Consider the following 17,500-nt stretch of genomic DNA (forward strand, 5'->3'; position numbering starts at 1 on the left):
GTTTGTTTTTCTTATATCATTTATGCTTTAGTTTTGGGAATATTCAGGCCTCCAAAAGTGTTCCATGACGAATAATATACGGGAAAAAATGTCGCTACTTATAGTTTCTGTTTTTCTTATATCATTTATGCTTTAGTGTTCCATGACGAATAATATACGGGAAAGTATCTCGTTTTATTTACAGAATGTGTTCGAATGGTTAAAAATATTACGAAAATTTACATTAGGTTTTAGATAATAATTTTACTTGTTTATGTATGTATAATTGAATATACAGACGTAAACTTGTATATCCTATTAAATGTAGTTAATACCAACCAATAAATAATGCCAATTTCAAAATATCTAAAGAAGTGTGACCGTCGAAACCAGTGTCGACAGACGAAGGAAAAAGTAGGGTGGGAGGCGCTTAGGGCCCGCGCATTTTCAAATGATTTCGAGAGTTTTCCTCCTGCAGCCGGTATCTCACGCCCTCCTGCTGGTGCTCGCCCTCTTCGCCCCCTCCTTCGTGCAAGGGGCGGGAGAGCCGACCTTACCCGACATCTGGTTGGTCGTCGAAGATTCTTATGACTCCAATGTCATGGTGACCTTTCCTGACCTGGTAAGTGGGGTTTGTAAGTAGGTTTGTAAGTCGGGTATTAAACCGGGTTGGTGAGTATGTTTGTCTTTGGGTTTATAAGTTAGTAAGTGGATTTGTAAGTAGGTTTGTAAGTGGGGTTGAAAATCGGGTTGGTGAGTATATTTGTAGTTGGTTTTATAAGTTTGTAAGTGGATTTGTAAGTAGGTTTGTAAGTGGGGTTTAAAATCGGGTTGGCGAGTATATTTGTAGTTGGGTTTATAAGTTAGTAAGTGGATTTGTAAGTAGATTAATAAGTAGGTAAGTGGGGTTTTAAACCGGGTTGGTGAGTATATTTGTCGTTGGGTTTATAAGTTAGTAATGGATTTGTCGTTGGGTTTATAAGTTAGTAAGTGGATTTGTAGGTGGGTTTGTAAGTAGATTTGTAAGTAGGTAAGTGGGGTTTAAAATCGGGTTGGTGAGTATATTTGTAGTTGGGTTTATAAGTTAGTAAGTGGATTTGTAAGTAGATTAGTAAGTAGGTAAGTGGGGTATTAAACCGGGTTGGTGACTATATTTGTCGTTGGTTTTATAAGTTAGTAAGTGGATTTGTAAGTAGATTAGTAAGTAGGTAAATGGGGTTTAAGAAACTTTAGTAAGTTTAATTGTAGATGGGTTTATAAGTTAGTAAGTGGATTTGTAAGTGGGTTTGTAAGTAGATTTGTAAGTAGGTGTGTAAGTGGGGATTAAAACCGGTTGGTGAGTATATTTATAGTTGGTTTTATAAGTTGGTAAGTGGATTTGTAGGTGGGTTTGTAAGTAGATTAGTAAGTAGGTAAATGGGATTTAAAACAGCTTGGTAAGGATATCTGTAGTTGGGTTTATAAGTTAGTAAGCGGATTTGTAGATGGACTTGTAAGTAGAATTTTAAGTAAGTTTTGTAAGTGGGGTTTTAAACTGGGTTGGGAAGTATATTTGTAGTTGGGTTTATAAGTTAGTAAGTGAATTTATGGGTGGGCCTGTAAGTAAGTTTGTAAAAGGGTTTATAAGTTAGTGAGTTTTATAATGGGTTTGCAAGTGAGTTTTATTGGGGGTCTATAAGTAGGTTTGTAAGTGGGTTGAAAGTCGGGTTTATAACTGAGATTATAAGTTAGTAATTAGTTATGGGTTAATAGGTTAGTAACCCTAATGTCATGGTGACCTTTCCTGAGCTGGTAAGTGGGGTTTGTTAGTGGGTTTTAAGTGGATTTGGTGGTTTCGTAAGTGGATCTATGTTAGTAAGAGTAAGAGTTTATAGGTTTGTAAGTGGGTTTGTAAGTGGGCTTGTAAGTGGGTTTGTAAGTGCGTTTGTAAGTGGGTTTGTAAGTGGGTTTGATAGCATTCATAACCACATTTTCTCTTAAAATTACATTTTGATTTATAATCATATATAATGTACAGCGGCGCTTTATCATTGTCTATTTACAATCACTTATTCATGTACAGTCCCATACTTTGAAAATACGGTTTTATTTACAATCATGGTTTTATTTGCAATCTCATTATTTTTTGCAATCACTGTTATATAAAATCTTATTTTATTTACAATTGTTATATTTACAACTTTATGTTTATTTACAGCTGTACTTTTATTTACAGTTGTATTTTCATTTACAACAACATTTTCATTTACAGTCACAATTCTATGTATAGCCACGTTTATAACTTTAATCACAATTCATTTATAAACACGGATTAATTTACAATCAGACATACATTTACAATCATAGACAACTTAATTTACAACCAGTTTTTCCCTCCTCCTTCTGCTCCCCATTTATAATCACAACCATTTTTTTTCAATTATCTTATCATCTGCAACCATTTTCTCCCCTTCTTCCCCTCCCATTTGCACTCAAATCTTTACCTACAACCAACCCCGCCCGCCCTTTCACAAACACAACTTGCTACACAACCTACACACGCACCAACCCCTTATACCTTTCACAATCAGAACTTGATTCACAACCCCTTATCCCTTTCACAATCACAACTTGATTCACAACCCCTTATACCTTTCACAATCACAACTTGATTCACAACCTACACACGCACCAACCCCTTATACCTTTCACAATCACAACTTGATTCACAACCTACACACGCACCAACCCCTTATACCTTTCACAATCACAACTTGATTCACAACCCCTTATCCCTTTCACAATCACAACTTGATTCACAACCTGCACACGCACCAACCCCTTATCCCTTTCACAATCACAACTTGATTCACAACCCCTATCCCTTTCACAATCACAACTTGATTCACAACCCCTATCCCTTTCACAATCACAACTTGATTCACAACCCCTTATGCCTTTCACAATCACAACTTGATTCACAACCTACACACGCACCAACCCCTTATACCTTTCACAATCACAACTTGATTCACAACCTACACACGCGCCAACCCCTTATACCTTTCACAATCACAACTTGATTCACAACCCCTTATGCCTTTCACAATCACAACTTGATTCACAACCTACACACGCACCAACCCCTTATACCTTTCACAACCACAACTTGATCCACAACCTACACACGCACCAACCCTTTAAACCTTTCACAATCACAACTTGATCCACAACCTCCACACGCAGCAACCCCTCATACCTTTCACAACCACAACTTGATTCACAACCCCTTATACCCATTCACAATCACAACTTGATCCACAACCCCTTATACCCTTTCACAATCACAACTTGATGCACAACCCCTTATACCCTTTCACAATCACAACTTGATGCACAACCCCTTATACCCTTTCACAATCACAACTTGATGCACAACCCCTTATACCCATTCACAATCACAACTTGATCCACAACCCCTTATACCCTTTCAAAATCACAACTTGATTCACAACCCCTTATACCCTTTCACAACCACAACTTGATTCACAACCTACACACGCACCAACCCCTTATACCTTTCACAATCACAACTTGATTCACAACCTACACACGCACCAACCCTTTATACCTTTCACAACCACAACTTGATCCACAACCCCTTATACCCTTTCACAACCACAACTTGATCCACAACCTCCACACGCACCAACCCCTCATACCTTTTCACAACCACAACTTGATCCACAACCCCTTATACCCTTTCACAACCACAACTTGATCCACAACCTCCACACGCACAGAGAGTCGGCGCAAGCATGATTGTCGACGAACTGTATGACATCGGCGAAGAGCAAGGCGTTTTGGTGACGACCGAACATGGCAAGATCACCAAGACGAATTACTACACGAAGTCAAGCCAGACTCTCGTGGTGAGCGGGACGGACTGCGAAGTGGGAGGGTGAGCTATCTTATTTATTATTATTATTATTATTATTTGGGTGGGGGGGTTTGTTGTTGTGCTCTATTGTAATGTTGTTTTTTGTTTTTTTGGTTTTGTTGTTTGTTGTTTTCTTGTAATGTTACTGTTGTTGTTATTGTTTTTTTTGTTTTTTTTTGTTTTGTTGTGCTTTTGTAATTATTTTTTTGAAATTTGTTGTTGTTTTGTCGTAATGTTATTGTTGTTGTTATTGTTGATATTGTCGGAGGGTGAGCTATTTCTTTCTCTTTTTGTTTTGTTGTTGTTCTCTCGTGTTGTTGTTATTGTTAGTATTGTCCTGAGTCGGATGGTGGGCTATAATTTTTTTGTTATTTGTTGTTGTTCTCTTGTAATGTTATTGTTGTTATTATTGTTTTCTGGCAAGATCACCAAGACGAATTACTACACGAAGTCAAGCCAGACTCTCGTGGTGAGCGGGACGGACTGCGAAGTGGGAGGGTGAGCTATGCTATTTTATTATTATTTTTTTTTTTTTGGGGGGGAGGGTTGTTTGTTGTGCTTTATTGTAATGTTGTTGTTTGTTGTTGTGCTCTTGTAATGCTATTTTTGTTGTTGGTTGTTTTTTTGTTTTTTTGGTTATTTGTTGTTGTTTGCTTGTAATGTTATTGTTTTGTTTTTGTTTTTGTTGTTGTTTTCTTGTAATGTTATTGGTTTTTTTTTGTTTTGTTGTTGTTTTCTTGTAATGTTATTGTTTTTTTTGGTTTTGTGCTTGATCTCTTGTAATGTTATTGTTTTTTGTGTTTTTTGGTTTTGTTGTTGTTTTCTTGTAATGTTATTGGTGTTGTTATTGTTTTTTGTTTTTTGTTTTTTTGGTTTTGTTGTTTTCTTGTAATGTTATTGTTGTTATTGTTTTTTTTGTTATTTGTTGTTGTGCTCTCGTAATGTTATTGTTGTTGTTATTGTTTTTTGGCAAGATCTCCAAGACGAATTACTACACGAAGTCAAGCCAGACTCTCGTGGTGAGCGGGACGGACTGCGAAGTGGGAGGGTGAGCTATCTTATTCATTTATTTATTATTATTTTTTTTTTGGGGGGGGTGTTGTTGTTGTGCTCTATTGTAATATTGTTTGTTAGTTTTGTTGTTTGTTGTGCTCTATTGTAATGTTATTGGTGTTGTGTTATTTGTTGTTGCTCTCATGTAATGTTATTGTTGTTATTGTTTTTTGTTTTTGTTGTTGTGCTCTCGTAATGTTGTTGGTGTTGTTATTGTTTTTTGGCAAGATCACCAAGACGAATTACTACACGAAGTCAAGCCAGACTCTCGTGGTGAGCGGGACGGACTGCGAAGTGGGAGGGTGAGCTATCTTATTTTTTTTTATTTATTGTTTTTTTTTTGGGGGGGTGGGGGTTTGTTGTTTGTTTGTTGTGCTTTATTGTAATGTTGTTGGTGTTTTTTGTTTTTTGTTTTCTTGTAATGTTATTGTTGTTATTGTTTTTGTTTTGTTTTTTTTGTTTGGTTTTGTTTTCTTGTAATGTTATTTTTTTTTTTGGTTTTGTTGTTGTGCTCTCGTAATGCTGTTGTTGTTGTTCTTGTTTTTTGGCAAGATCACCAAGACGAATTACTACACGAAGTCAAGCCAGACTCTCGTGGTGAGCGGGACGGACTGCGAAGTGGGAGGGTGAGCTATCTTATTCATTTATTTATCATTATTATTATTATTATTTTTTTTTTTGGGGGGGGGGGTTGTTGTTGTGCTCTATTGTAATGTTGTTGGTGTTGTTTTTTTTGTTTTTTGTTTTTTTGGTTTTGTTGTGCTCTTGTAATGTTATTGTTGTTGTTTTTGGTTTTGTTGTTGTTCTCTTGTAATGTTATTGTTGTTGTTGTTATTGTTTTTTGGCAAGATCACCAAGACGAATTACTACACGAAGTCAAGCCAGACTCTCGTGGTGAGCGGGACGGACTGCGAAGTGGGAGGGTGAGCTATCTTATTTTTATTTATCTTATTCTTATATTAGTCTTATCTTATTGTTGTTGTTATTGTTTTTTTTTGGTTTTGTTGTTTTCTTGTAATTTTATTGGTGTTGTTATTGTTGATATTGTCGGAGGGTGAGCTATGCTATTTATTTGTTTTTTAATTTTTGGTTTTGTTTGTTGTTCTGCTCTATTGTAATGTTTTTTTTTTTTTTTTTTTTTTTTTTGGCTTTTTTGTTTTGTTTTTTTTTTGTAATTTTTTTTTTGTTGTTTTCTTGTAATGTTGTTATTGTTGTTGTTCTTGTTTTTTGGCAAGATCACCAAGACGAATTACTACACGAAGTCAAGCCAGACTCTCGTGGTGAGCGGGACGGACTGCGAAGTGGGAGGGTGAGCTATCTTATTTATTCATTTTTTATTGGTTTTGTTTGGTTTTGTTTTCTTGTAATGTTGTTGTTGTTGTTGTTTTTTGGTTTTGTTTGGTTTTGTTTTCTTGTAATGTTATTGTTGTTGTTATTGTTTTTTTTTTTGGTTTTGTTGTTGTGCTCTCGTAATGTTATTGTTGTTGTTATTGTTTTTTTTTAAATTTGTTGTTGTTCTCTCGTAATGTTATTGTTGTTATTGTTGATATTGTCGGAGGTTGAGCTATTTTTTTCTCTCTTTGTTTTGTTGTTGTTCTCGCGTAATGTTGTTGTTGTTATTGTTAATATTGTCCTGAGTCGGATGGTGGGCTATTTTTGTTGTTATTTGTTGTTGTGCTCTTGTAATGTTGTTGTTGTTGTTATTGTTTTTTGGCAAGATCACCAAGACGAATTACTACACGAAGTCAAGCCAGACTCTCGTGGTGAGCGGGACGGACTGCGAAGTGGGAGGGGGAGCTATCTTATTTTTATTTATTTATTATTATTATTATTATTTTTTTTTGGGGGGGTGTTGTTGTGCTCTATTGTAATGATGTTGGTGTTTTTTTTTTTTTGGTTTTGTTTTGTAATGTTATTGTTGTTGTTATTGTTTTTTTTTTTGGTTTTGTTTGGTTTTGTTTTCTTGTAATGTTATTGTTGTTGTTATTGTTTTTATTTTGACTCTCGTGGTGATCGGGACGGACTGCGAAGTGGGAGGGTGAGCTATGCTATTTATTTTTTATTGGTTTTGTTTGGTTTTGTTTTCTTGTAATGTTGTTGGTGTTGTTATTGTTTTTTTTGTTTGTTGTTGGTCTCTGGTAATGTTATTGTTGTTATTGTTGATATTGTCGGAGGGTGAGCTATTTTCTTTTTCATTTTGTTTTGTTGTTGTTCTCTCGTAATGTTGTTTTTTGGCAAGATCGCCAGGACGAATTACTACACAAAGTCAAGCCAGACTCTCGTGGTGAGCGGGACGGACTGCGAAGTGGGAGGGTGAGCTATGCTATTTTTTTTTTTTTTTTTTTTTTTTTTGGGGGGGGGTTGTTTTTTGTTGTGCTCTTGTCATGTTATTGGTGTTTTTTTTTTCTTTTTTTTGGGGGGGTTGTTGTTTGTTGTGCTCTTGTAATGTTATTGTTGTTGTTGTTTTTTTGGTTTTGTTGTTCTCTTGTGATGTTGTTGTTGTTGTTATTGTTTTTTGGCAAGATCACCAAGACGAATTACTACACGAAGTCAAGCCAGACTCTCGTGGTGAGCGGGACGGACTGCGAAGTGGGAGGGTGAGCTATCTTATTTTTTTATTATTATTATTATTATTATTTTTTGGGGGGGTGGGGTTGTTGTTGTGCTCTTTTGTAATGTTGTTGTGCTCTAGTAATGTTGTTGGTGTTGTTATTGTTTTTTTGGTTTTGTTTGGTTTTCTTTTCTTGTAATGTTATTGTTATTGTTTTTTTTGTTGTGCTCTTGTAATGTTGTTATTGTTTTTTTTGTTTTTTTTGTTATTTGTTGTTGTTCTCTTGTAATGATATTGGTGTTGTTATTGTTTTTTTTGTTTTTTGTTATTTGTTGTTCTCTCGTAATGTTCTTGTTGTTATTGTTGATATTGTGGGAGGTTGGGCTATTTTCTTTGTTTTTTGTTTTTGTTGTTCTCTTGTAATGTTATTGTTGTTGTTGTTGTTGATATTGTGGGAGGTTGGGCTATTTTTTTTGTTTTTTGTTTTTGTTCTCTTGTAATGTTATTGTTGTTGTTATTGTTAATATTGTCGAAGGGTGAGCCATTTTTTTGTTTTGTTTTGTTTTGTTTTGTTGTTGTTCTCTTGTAATGTTATTGTTCTTGTTATTGTTAATATTGTGGGAGGTTGAGCTATTTTTTTCTCTTTTTGTTTTGTTGTTGTTCTCTCGTAATGTTATTGTTGTTGTTATTGTTAATATTATCCTGAGTCGGAGGGTGAGCTATTTTATTTATTTTTCGTTTTGTTTTTTGTTGTTCTCTTTATTTCATAATGTTCTTGTTGCTGATATTATTATCGTTCTCGTAATTCGGAGGGTGAACTATTTTATTTTTTATTTTTATTTTATTTTTTTTTGTTTTATTGATGTTGTTCTCTTCTTTTTATAATGTTCTTGTTGTTATTGTTATCTTTACCGTAAGGCGGAGGGTGAACTATTTTATTTTTTTGGCTTTGTTGTTGTTTGTTGATGTTATTGTTGTTATTATCGTAAGATATATGTATTATCGTTGTTTTTATGCAATTGTTATTGTTGTTATTATCACTGTTATCTCAAGAGATATTGTTATTGTTGTTATTATCACTGTTATCTCAAGAGATATTGGTATTATTTTTCACTGTCAATAATGTTGCTTTTGGTATTGTTATCTAGAAAATATTATCATACTTTTTATGTCATTATCTCTGCTATTGTTGATGTTCCAAACAAGTTTTATTTATGTATTTTCCTTGACACTTACTGTAAATTCAATAAGATTAAAAACACTTTTCCGACGTTGAACAAAATCTGAACAATCAACATTGAACATTCATTTAGATTAAAAAAAGTGTACACTCCTCTATTTATGAATTCATAAAAAAGAATTCATAAAATATCTATATATCTAACATAAAATATCACACAATCCATTTATTTTAGAATTTCAAAACGCTTAAGTATTTTCAAAATCCACTTATCGAAATTGAACACTTGCCTCGTCCCTCTCCCCTTATACACTTTCCCTCCACCTCCCTTATACCACACACACTCCTTATACCATTTCCCTCCACCTCCCTTATACTATACTTCCCACCTCCCTCTCCCCTTATACCCTTCCCCTCCACCTCTCTCTCCTCTCATACCCTTTTCGTCCACCTGCGTTATACCACACTTCCCACCTCCCTCTCCCCTTATACCCTTCCCCTCCACCTCCCTCTCCCCCCACCTCCCTTATACCACACTTCCCACCTCCCTCTCCCCTTATACCCTCCACCTCCTTCCCCCTTATACCATTTCCCTCCACTTCCCTCTCCCCTTATACCCTTTCCCTCCACCTACCTCTCCCCCTATATCCTTTCCCTCCACCTACCCCCCCTATACCCTTCCCCTCCACCTACCTCCCCCCCTCATACCCTTTCCCTCCACCTACCTCCCCCCCTCATACTCTTTCCCTCCACCTCCCTTATACTACACTTCTCACCTACCTCCCCCCCTCATACCCTTCCCCCTCCACCTCCCTTATACCACACTCACCACCTCCCCCCCCCCTCCCCCCTCCCCCCTTCCACCCCCCGCAGCCTGCTCGACCACAAGGGCTACCACCTGTGGGGCTGGCATTACGTGAGCAACGACCCCAACGGCAAAAAGAACTTCCTGTATGGACCGTCTGCACTGCTGAGGCTAGTTCGGGATTATGCGATTCAGATGGTGAGTTTCGATGGGTGGGGGGGTGGTGGGGGGAGGGGTGGGAGGGGGTGGTGGGGGGAGGAGGATAGGGGGAGGGGGTAGGGGTGGAAGGGGGTGGATAGGGGGAGGGGGGGGAAAAGGGTGGTGGGTTAGGAGGGAGGGGAGGGAAGGTGGTGGTGGGAGTGGGGGTGGTAAGGAGGTAGGTAAGGGGGTGGGGAGGATAGGGGGGAAGGGGGGAGGTAGGGGGTGGGGATGGGAAGGGGGTGGAGGGGGTGGTAGGATAGGGGAGGGGGGTGGAGGGAAGGGGGTAGGTGGAGGGAGAGGGGTGGTAATGGGGGAATGGGGTGGAGGGAGGGGGTAGGGAGGGGGTGGGGATGGGGGTGGTGGGGGGTAGGGGGTAGGGGTGATGGGGGAGGGGTGAGGAAAGAAGGAGGGGGGAGGGAGGGAAGGGGGAGGAGGAAAAGGGGGAGGTAGGGTAGGTAGGGGGTGGGGATGGGGTAGGTAAGGGGTGGGGATAGGGGGAGGAGGTGGTGGGAGGAGGGGGTGGAGGGGAAAAGGGGAGGTTGGGGTTAGGGGGTGGGGTGGAGAGGGAGCGGGGGTGGAAGGGAGGATAGGGGGAGGGGGTGGAGGGGAAAAGGGGAGGTTGGGGTTAGGGGGTGGGGTGGAGGGGAGGAAAGGGTGAAGGGGGTGGAAGGAGGGAAGGAGAGGGAGGGGAAGAGGGTAGGTAAGGGGGTTGAGTGGGGTAGGGAGAGGCAAAGGGGAGGAGGACGGGGGGTGGAGGGGGAGAGGGTTGAGAGGAGGGAGAGGGAAGGGGGTAGGGGGAGAGAGAAAGAGAGGAAAAGGGAGAGGGATACGATATTTTTTCTTTGGGAATACAAAAATGATACTTTTTCCAGGAATACAGAGGTCCTGGATCTCAATTTTTTAGACAAACAAAGCTATTATATTTTCTTCCTTTTTTATTGTTTTTTTACTGATCATATTATTATTATTATTATTATTATTATTATTATTATTATTTTTAGCAATAGAGAGGTCCTACATTTCTTTTATTAGACAAACAAAGCTAATACGATCTCCTCTTTTCTTTTCTTCCTTTTTTATTTATTTATTTATTATTTCTTTCTAGCAATACGAAGGTCCTTATTTTTATTATTATTTATTTTATTATTATTATTATTATTATTATTATTTTTGACAAACAAAGCTAATACAATCGTTTTTTCTTCCTTTTTTATTTATTGATTTGTTATTTTTTTCTAGCAATACGAAGGTCCTTATTTTTATTATTATTTATTTTATTATTATTCTTCTTCTTATTATTTTTTTTGACAAACAAAGCTAATACGATCTCCTCTTTTCTTTTCTTCCTTTATTTATTTATTTATTTATTTATTTATTTATACCTCATCTTTTCTTTTCTTCCTTTTTTATTTATTTATTTATTTAGACCTCATCTTCTCTTTTCTTTCTTTTTTATTTATTGATTTATTATTTTTTTCTAGCAATACAAAGGTCCTTATTTTTATTATTATTTATTTTATTCTTCTTCTTATTATTATTATTATTTTTAGACAAACAAAACTAAAACGATCTCCTCTTTTGTTTTCTTCCTTTTTTATTTATTTATTTATTTATTTATTTAGACCTCATCTTTTCTTTTCTTCCTTTTTTATTTATTTATTTATTTAGACCTCATCTTTTCTTCCTTTTTTATTTATTGATTTATTTATACCTCATCTTTTCTGTTCTTCCTTTTTTATTTATTTATTTATTTATTTAGACTTCATCTTTTCTTTTCTTCCTTTTTTATTTATTTATTTATTTAGATCTCATCTTTTCTTTTCTTCCTTTTTTATTTATTGATTTATTATTTTTTTCTAGCAATACGAAGGTCCTTATTTTTATTATTATTTATTTTATTAATATTCTTCTTCTTATTATTATTTTTTGACAAACAAAGCTAATACGATCTTTTCTTTTCTTCCTTCCTTTATTTATTTATTTATTTATTTATTTAGACCTCATCTTTTCTGTTCTTCCTTTTTTATTTATTTATTTATTTAGACTTCATCTTTTCTTTTCTTCCTTTTTTATTTATTGATTTATTATTTCTTTCTAGCAATACAAAGGTTCTTTTCTTCCTTTTTTATTTATTTATTTATTTATTTATTTAGACCTCATCTTTTCTTTTCTTCCTTTTTTATTTATTTATTTATTTATTTAGACTTCATCTTTTCTTTTCTTCCTTCCTTTATTTATTTATTTATTTAGACCTCATCTTTTCTTTTCTTCCTTTTTTATTTATTGATTTGTTATTTTTTTCTAGCAATACGAAGGTTCTTTTCTTCCTTTTTTATTTATTTATTTATTTAGACCTCATCTTTTCTTTTCTTCCTTTATTTATTTATTTATTTATTTAGACCTCATCTTCTCTTTTCTTCCTTTTTTATTTATTTATTTATTATTTTTTTCTAGCAATACGAAGGTCCTTATTTTTATTATTATTTATTTTATTATTATTATTATCATTATTATTATTATTATTTGACAAACAAAGCTAATACAATCGTTTTTTCTTCCTTTTTTATTTATTTATTTATTTATTTATTTAGACCTCATCTTTTCTTTTCTTCCTTTTTTATTTATTTATTTATTTATTTAGACTTCATCTTTTCTTTTCTTCCTTTTTTTATTTATTTATTTATTTAGACCTCATCTTTTCTTTTCTTCCTTTTTTATTTATTTATTTATTTAGACCTCATCTTTTCTTTTCTTCCTTTTTTATTTATTGATTTGTTATTTTTTTCTAGCAATACGAAGGTCCTTATTTTTATTATTATTTATTTTATTATTATTATTATTATTTTTTTTTTTTTGACAAACAAAGCTAATACAATCGTTTTTTCTTCCTTTTTTATTTATTTATTTATTTAGACCTCATCTTTTCTTTTCTTCCTTTTTTATTTATTATTTATTTATTTAGACCTCATCTTTTCTTTTCTTCCTTTTTTATTTATTTATTTATTTAGACCTCATCTTTTCTTCCTTTTTTATTTATTTATTTATTTAGACCTCATCTTTTCTTTTCTTCCTTCCTTTATTTATTTATTTATTTAGACCTCTCATCTTTTCTGTTCTTCCTTTTTTATTTATTTATTTATTTAGACCATCTTTTCTTTTCTTCCTTTTTTATTTATTGATTTGTTATTTTTTTCTAGCAATACAAAGGTCCAGCATTTTTATTATTATTTATTTTATTATTATTATTATTCTTATTTTTTTTTTTTGACAAACAAAACTAATACGATCTCCTCTTTTCTTTTCTTCCTTTATTTATTTATTTATTTATTTAGACCTCATCTTTTCTTTTCTTCCTTCCTTTATTTATTTATTTATTTATTTATTTAGACCTCATCTTTTCTTTTCTTCCTTTTTTATTTATTTATTTATTTAGACCTCATCTTTTCTTTTCTTCCTTTTTTATTTATTGATTTATTATTTTTTTCTAGCAATACGAAGGTCCTTATTTTTATTATTATTTATTTTATTATTATTATTATTATTATTTTTTTTTTAGACAAACAAAACTAAAACGATCTCCTCTTTTGTTTTCTTCCTTTTTTATTTATTTATTTATTTATTTATTTAGACCTCATCTTTTCTTTTCTTCCTTTTTTATTTATTGATTTATTATTTCTTTCTAGCAATACGAAGGTTCTTTTCTTCCTTTTTTATTTATTTATTTATTTAGACCTCATCTTTTATTTTCTTCCTTTTTTTATTTATTGATTTATTATTTCTTTCTAGCAATACGAAGGTCCTTATTTTTATTATTATTTATTTTATTCTTCTTCTTATTATTATTATTATTTTTTTGACAAACAAAGCTAATACGATCTCCTCTTTTCTTTTCTTCCTTTTTTATTTATTTATTTATTTATTTAGACTTCATCTTTTCTTTTCTTCCTTTTTTATTTATTGATTTATTATTTTTTCTAGCAATACGAAGGTCCTTATTTTTACTATTATATATTTTATTATTATTATTATTATTATTATTATTTGACAAACAAAGCTAATACGATCTCCTCTTTTCTTTTCTTCCTTTTTATTTATTTATTTATTTAGACCTCATCTTTTCTTTTCTTCCTTTTTTATTTATTATTTATTTATTTAGACCTCTTTTCTTTTCTTCCTTTTTTATTTATTGATTTATTTAGACCTCATCTTTTCTTTTCTTCCTTTATTTATTTATTTATTTATTTAGACCTCATCTTTTCTTTTCTTCCTTTTTTATTCATTTATTTATTTAGACTTCATCTTTTCTTTTCTTCCTTTTTTATTTATTTATTTATTTAGACCTCATCTTTTCTTTTCTTCCTTTTTTATTTATTGATTTGTTATTTTTTTCTAGCAATACGAAGGTTCTTTTCTTCCTTTTTTATTTATTTATTTATTTAGACCTCATCTTTTCTTTTCTTCCTTTTTTATTTATTGATTTATTATTTTTTTCTAGCAATACAAAGGTTCTTTTCTTCCTTTTTTATTTATTTATTTATTTAGACCTCATCTTTTCTTTTCTTCCTTTTTTATTTATTTATTTATTTAGACCTCATCTTTTCTTTTCTTCCTTTTTTTATTTATTGATTTATTATTTCTTTCTAGCAATACAAAGGTCCCACAGATATCCGAGGCATCATGGCCGACCACTGGTTGGTTGAGACGAGAGATAATTACACAGTGGATTATTATTTTGCCGTTGATGAGTGGCTGATGCCGTACGGACACGCCCTGGATGGGATTAACCTGAAGGCGCCGCTGCAGGTGAAGGTGAGAGAGAGAAAAGTCCTTTTTTTTTTTTTTTTTTTTTTTTTTTTTTTTTTTTTGATTTGGCGTCTGTCGTAATTTCTTTCTTTATTTATTTTTCTGTATTTTTCGTTTCGTTTTTTTCTGTCTGTCTTTGTCTTTCTGTATGTCTGCCTGTCTGTTTGTCAGTCTCTTTCTTTCTTTTTCTTTCGTTTTCTTTGTCTTTGTCTGTGTGTCTGTCTCTGTCTGTCTCTGTCTCTGTCTCTGTCTCTGTCTCTGTCTCTGTCTCTGTCTCTGTCTCTGTCTCTCTCTCTCTCTCTCTCTCTCTCTCTCTCTCTCTCTCTCTCTCTCTCGATTGTTAAACATTCACAATTATTTAACCAAGGGCCTTCCTAAAGGAGTCCAACTCCTGCAACTCCTGGAGGGCTCAGCCATATTGTATAATGCTGTATCATGCTTTTGTATTTTGTAGTTTTTGGCTAAATGAATTATTTGATTCCGATTCTGATTCTCTCTCTCTCTCTCTCTCTCTCTTCCCCCATTCCTCCACTTTCTCTTCCTCTCATCACCCTCTCTCTCTCTCTCTCTCTCTTTCTTTCTTTCTTTCTTTGTCTATCTCTGTCTCTGTCTCTCTCTCCCTCCCCCTCCCCCAACCCCTCCCCTCCCCCTCACCCTTCTTCTCTCTCCCCCTCCCCCTCCCTCCCCTTCCCTCCTCTCCCTCCCTTCCCTCTCTCCCTCCCCCTCTCCCTCCCCTCTCCCCTCCCTCCCTCCTCTCCCTCCCCTCCCTTCCTCCCTTCCCTCCACGACCCCCATCCTCTCATCACTCTCTCTCTCTCTCTCCCCTGAAGGTCCACGGTCTGCAAGATGACCCCTGGGACAGCTCAGTACCAAGCTTCGCACAATCTGTCGTGTATGACTTCATTGTTTTCAAGCCCTATGTTGATGTCTCGAGGAAGCGGTCGTATCTGGTGAGTGGAGTGGCCGAGATTTATTTTTTTTTTTGGGGGGGTGTCTTTTTTGGGGGGGTTGGGGTGGGTGGGTGGGTGGGGGTGGGGGGGTGTCGGTGAAGAATGTAAGAGGAATCATGGTAGTGATGATGATGATGATGATGATGATGATAATAATAACGGTGATATTATTAATGATAATGGTAATGATGATAATGATAATTACAATAATAATACCAATGATAGTGATCATAATGATAATAATGATAGCAATAATTACTACAATAATAATACTAATATTGATAACAAAATAATGATATTGAAGATGAGAACAATGATAATGAAGATAAAAATAATGATAAAGACGAAACTAATGATAAAGACGAAAATAATGATAATGAAGACAAAAAACAACAACAACAACAACGACATAAAAAAACAATAACACCAACCCAAACCCCTTACTACCCCCCTCCCCTTCCCCCCTCCCCCCAAAAAACAATAATACCCCTAACTAACCCCCCCTCCCCCAAAAAAACAATAATACCCCTAACTAAACCCCCCCTTCCCCCTCCCCCCAAAAAAACAATAATACCCCTAACTAACCCCCCCTTCCACCCCCCAAAAAATAATACCCCTAACTAACCCCCCCCCTTCCACCCTCCCCCCCAAAAAAACAATAATACCCCTAACTAACCCCCCCTTCCCCCTCCCCCCAAAAAAACAATAATACCCCTAACTAACCCCCCCTTCCCCCTCCCCCAAAAACAATAATACCCTAACTAACCCCCCCCTTCCCCCTCCCCCCCAAAAAAAAACAATAATACCCCTAACTAACCCCCCCTTCTCACCCCCAAAAAACAATAATTACCCCTAACCCCCCCCCCTTCCACTCCACCCCCACCCCCAAAAAACAATAATACCCCTAACTAACCCCCCCCTTCCCCCTCCCCCCCAAAAAGACAATAATTACCCCTAACTAACCCCCCCTTCCCCACCCCCCAAAACAATAATACCCCTAACTAACCACCCCCTCTTCCACCCCTCTCCAAAAAAAAAACAATAATACCCCTAACTAACCCCCATTCCCCCTCCCCCCAAAAAAAAACAATAATACCCCTAACTAACCCCCCCTTCCACCCCACCCCCTCCCCTCAAAAAAACATCAATACCCCTAACTAACCCCCTCTTCCACCCCACCCCCCACCCCCCAAAAAAACAATAATACCCCTAACCCCCCCCCTTCCCCCTCCCCCCAAAAAACAATAATACCCCTAACTAACCCCCCCTTCCCCCTCCCCCCAAAAAAAACAATAATACCCCTAACTAACCCCCTCTTCCACCCCACCCCCCTCCCCCAAAAACAACAATAATACCCCTAACTAACCCCCCTTCCCCCTCCCTCCCAATGAACAATAATACCCCTAACTAACCCCCCCCTTTCCACCCCACCCCCCAAAAAAAACAATAATACCCCTAACTAACCCCCCCCTTCCACCCCACCCCCCTCCCCCCAAAAACAATAATACCCCTAACTAACCCCCCCTTCCACCCCACCCCCACCCCCAAAAAAACAATAATTACCCCTAACTAACCCCCCCCCCTTCCACCCCACCCCACCCCCAAAAAAAACAATAATACCCCTAACTAACCCCCCCTCTTCCACCCCACCCCCCAAAAAACAATAATTACCCCTAACTAACCCCCTTCCCCCTTTAAAAAAACAATAATACCCCTAACTAACCCCCCCCCCCTCTTCCACCCCTCCCCCTCTCACCCCAATCCCCCTCCGTTTCCCCCAGGTGGAGGGCCCCCCCAAAAAAAAACAAACAAACAATAATACCCCTAACTAACCACCCCCACCCCACCTCTGTTTCCCCAGGTGGAGGGCGGCCTCGACTGCAAGAACCGCGTGACAATGGACCCCGAGAAACTGGACCCCCCGACCCCGCCTAGTAAATTCCAGGTCTTCATTGAGAGTGTAGTGAACCTCAAGGGAAGCCAAGCACAAGCCACGCCCCTGGTTTTCAGGTCTTGGGTGAGTGGGTTAAGGGTCGTGTGGATGGTGGATATGTTTTTT

General features: G+C 36.0%; 1 protein-coding gene across 1 annotated transcript in view; it reads left to right on the forward strand.

The window, feature by feature from the left end:
- The window catches only part of LOC113828137 (uncharacterized), a gene marked incomplete at its 3' end in the record, with an annotated part of 33,986 nt that overhangs the window by 416 nt on the left and 16,070 nt on the right, over nt 1-17,500 (forward strand). The window contains 6 exon segments of the mRNA XM_070126900.1: nt 458-601; nt 3,762-3,919; nt 9,556-9,685; nt 14,333-14,497; nt 15,322-15,441; nt 17,303-17,458. Coding sequence (XP_069983001.1) covers nt 458-601; nt 3,762-3,919; nt 9,556-9,685; nt 14,333-14,497; nt 15,322-15,441; nt 17,303-17,458 — 873 coding nt within the window.

Source organism: Penaeus vannamei, chromosome 11 (genome assembly GCF_042767895.1).
Source record: "Penaeus vannamei isolate JL-2024 chromosome 11, ASM4276789v1, whole genome shotgun sequence".
NCBI lineage: Eukaryota > Metazoa > Arthropoda > Malacostraca > Decapoda > Penaeidae > Penaeus > Penaeus vannamei.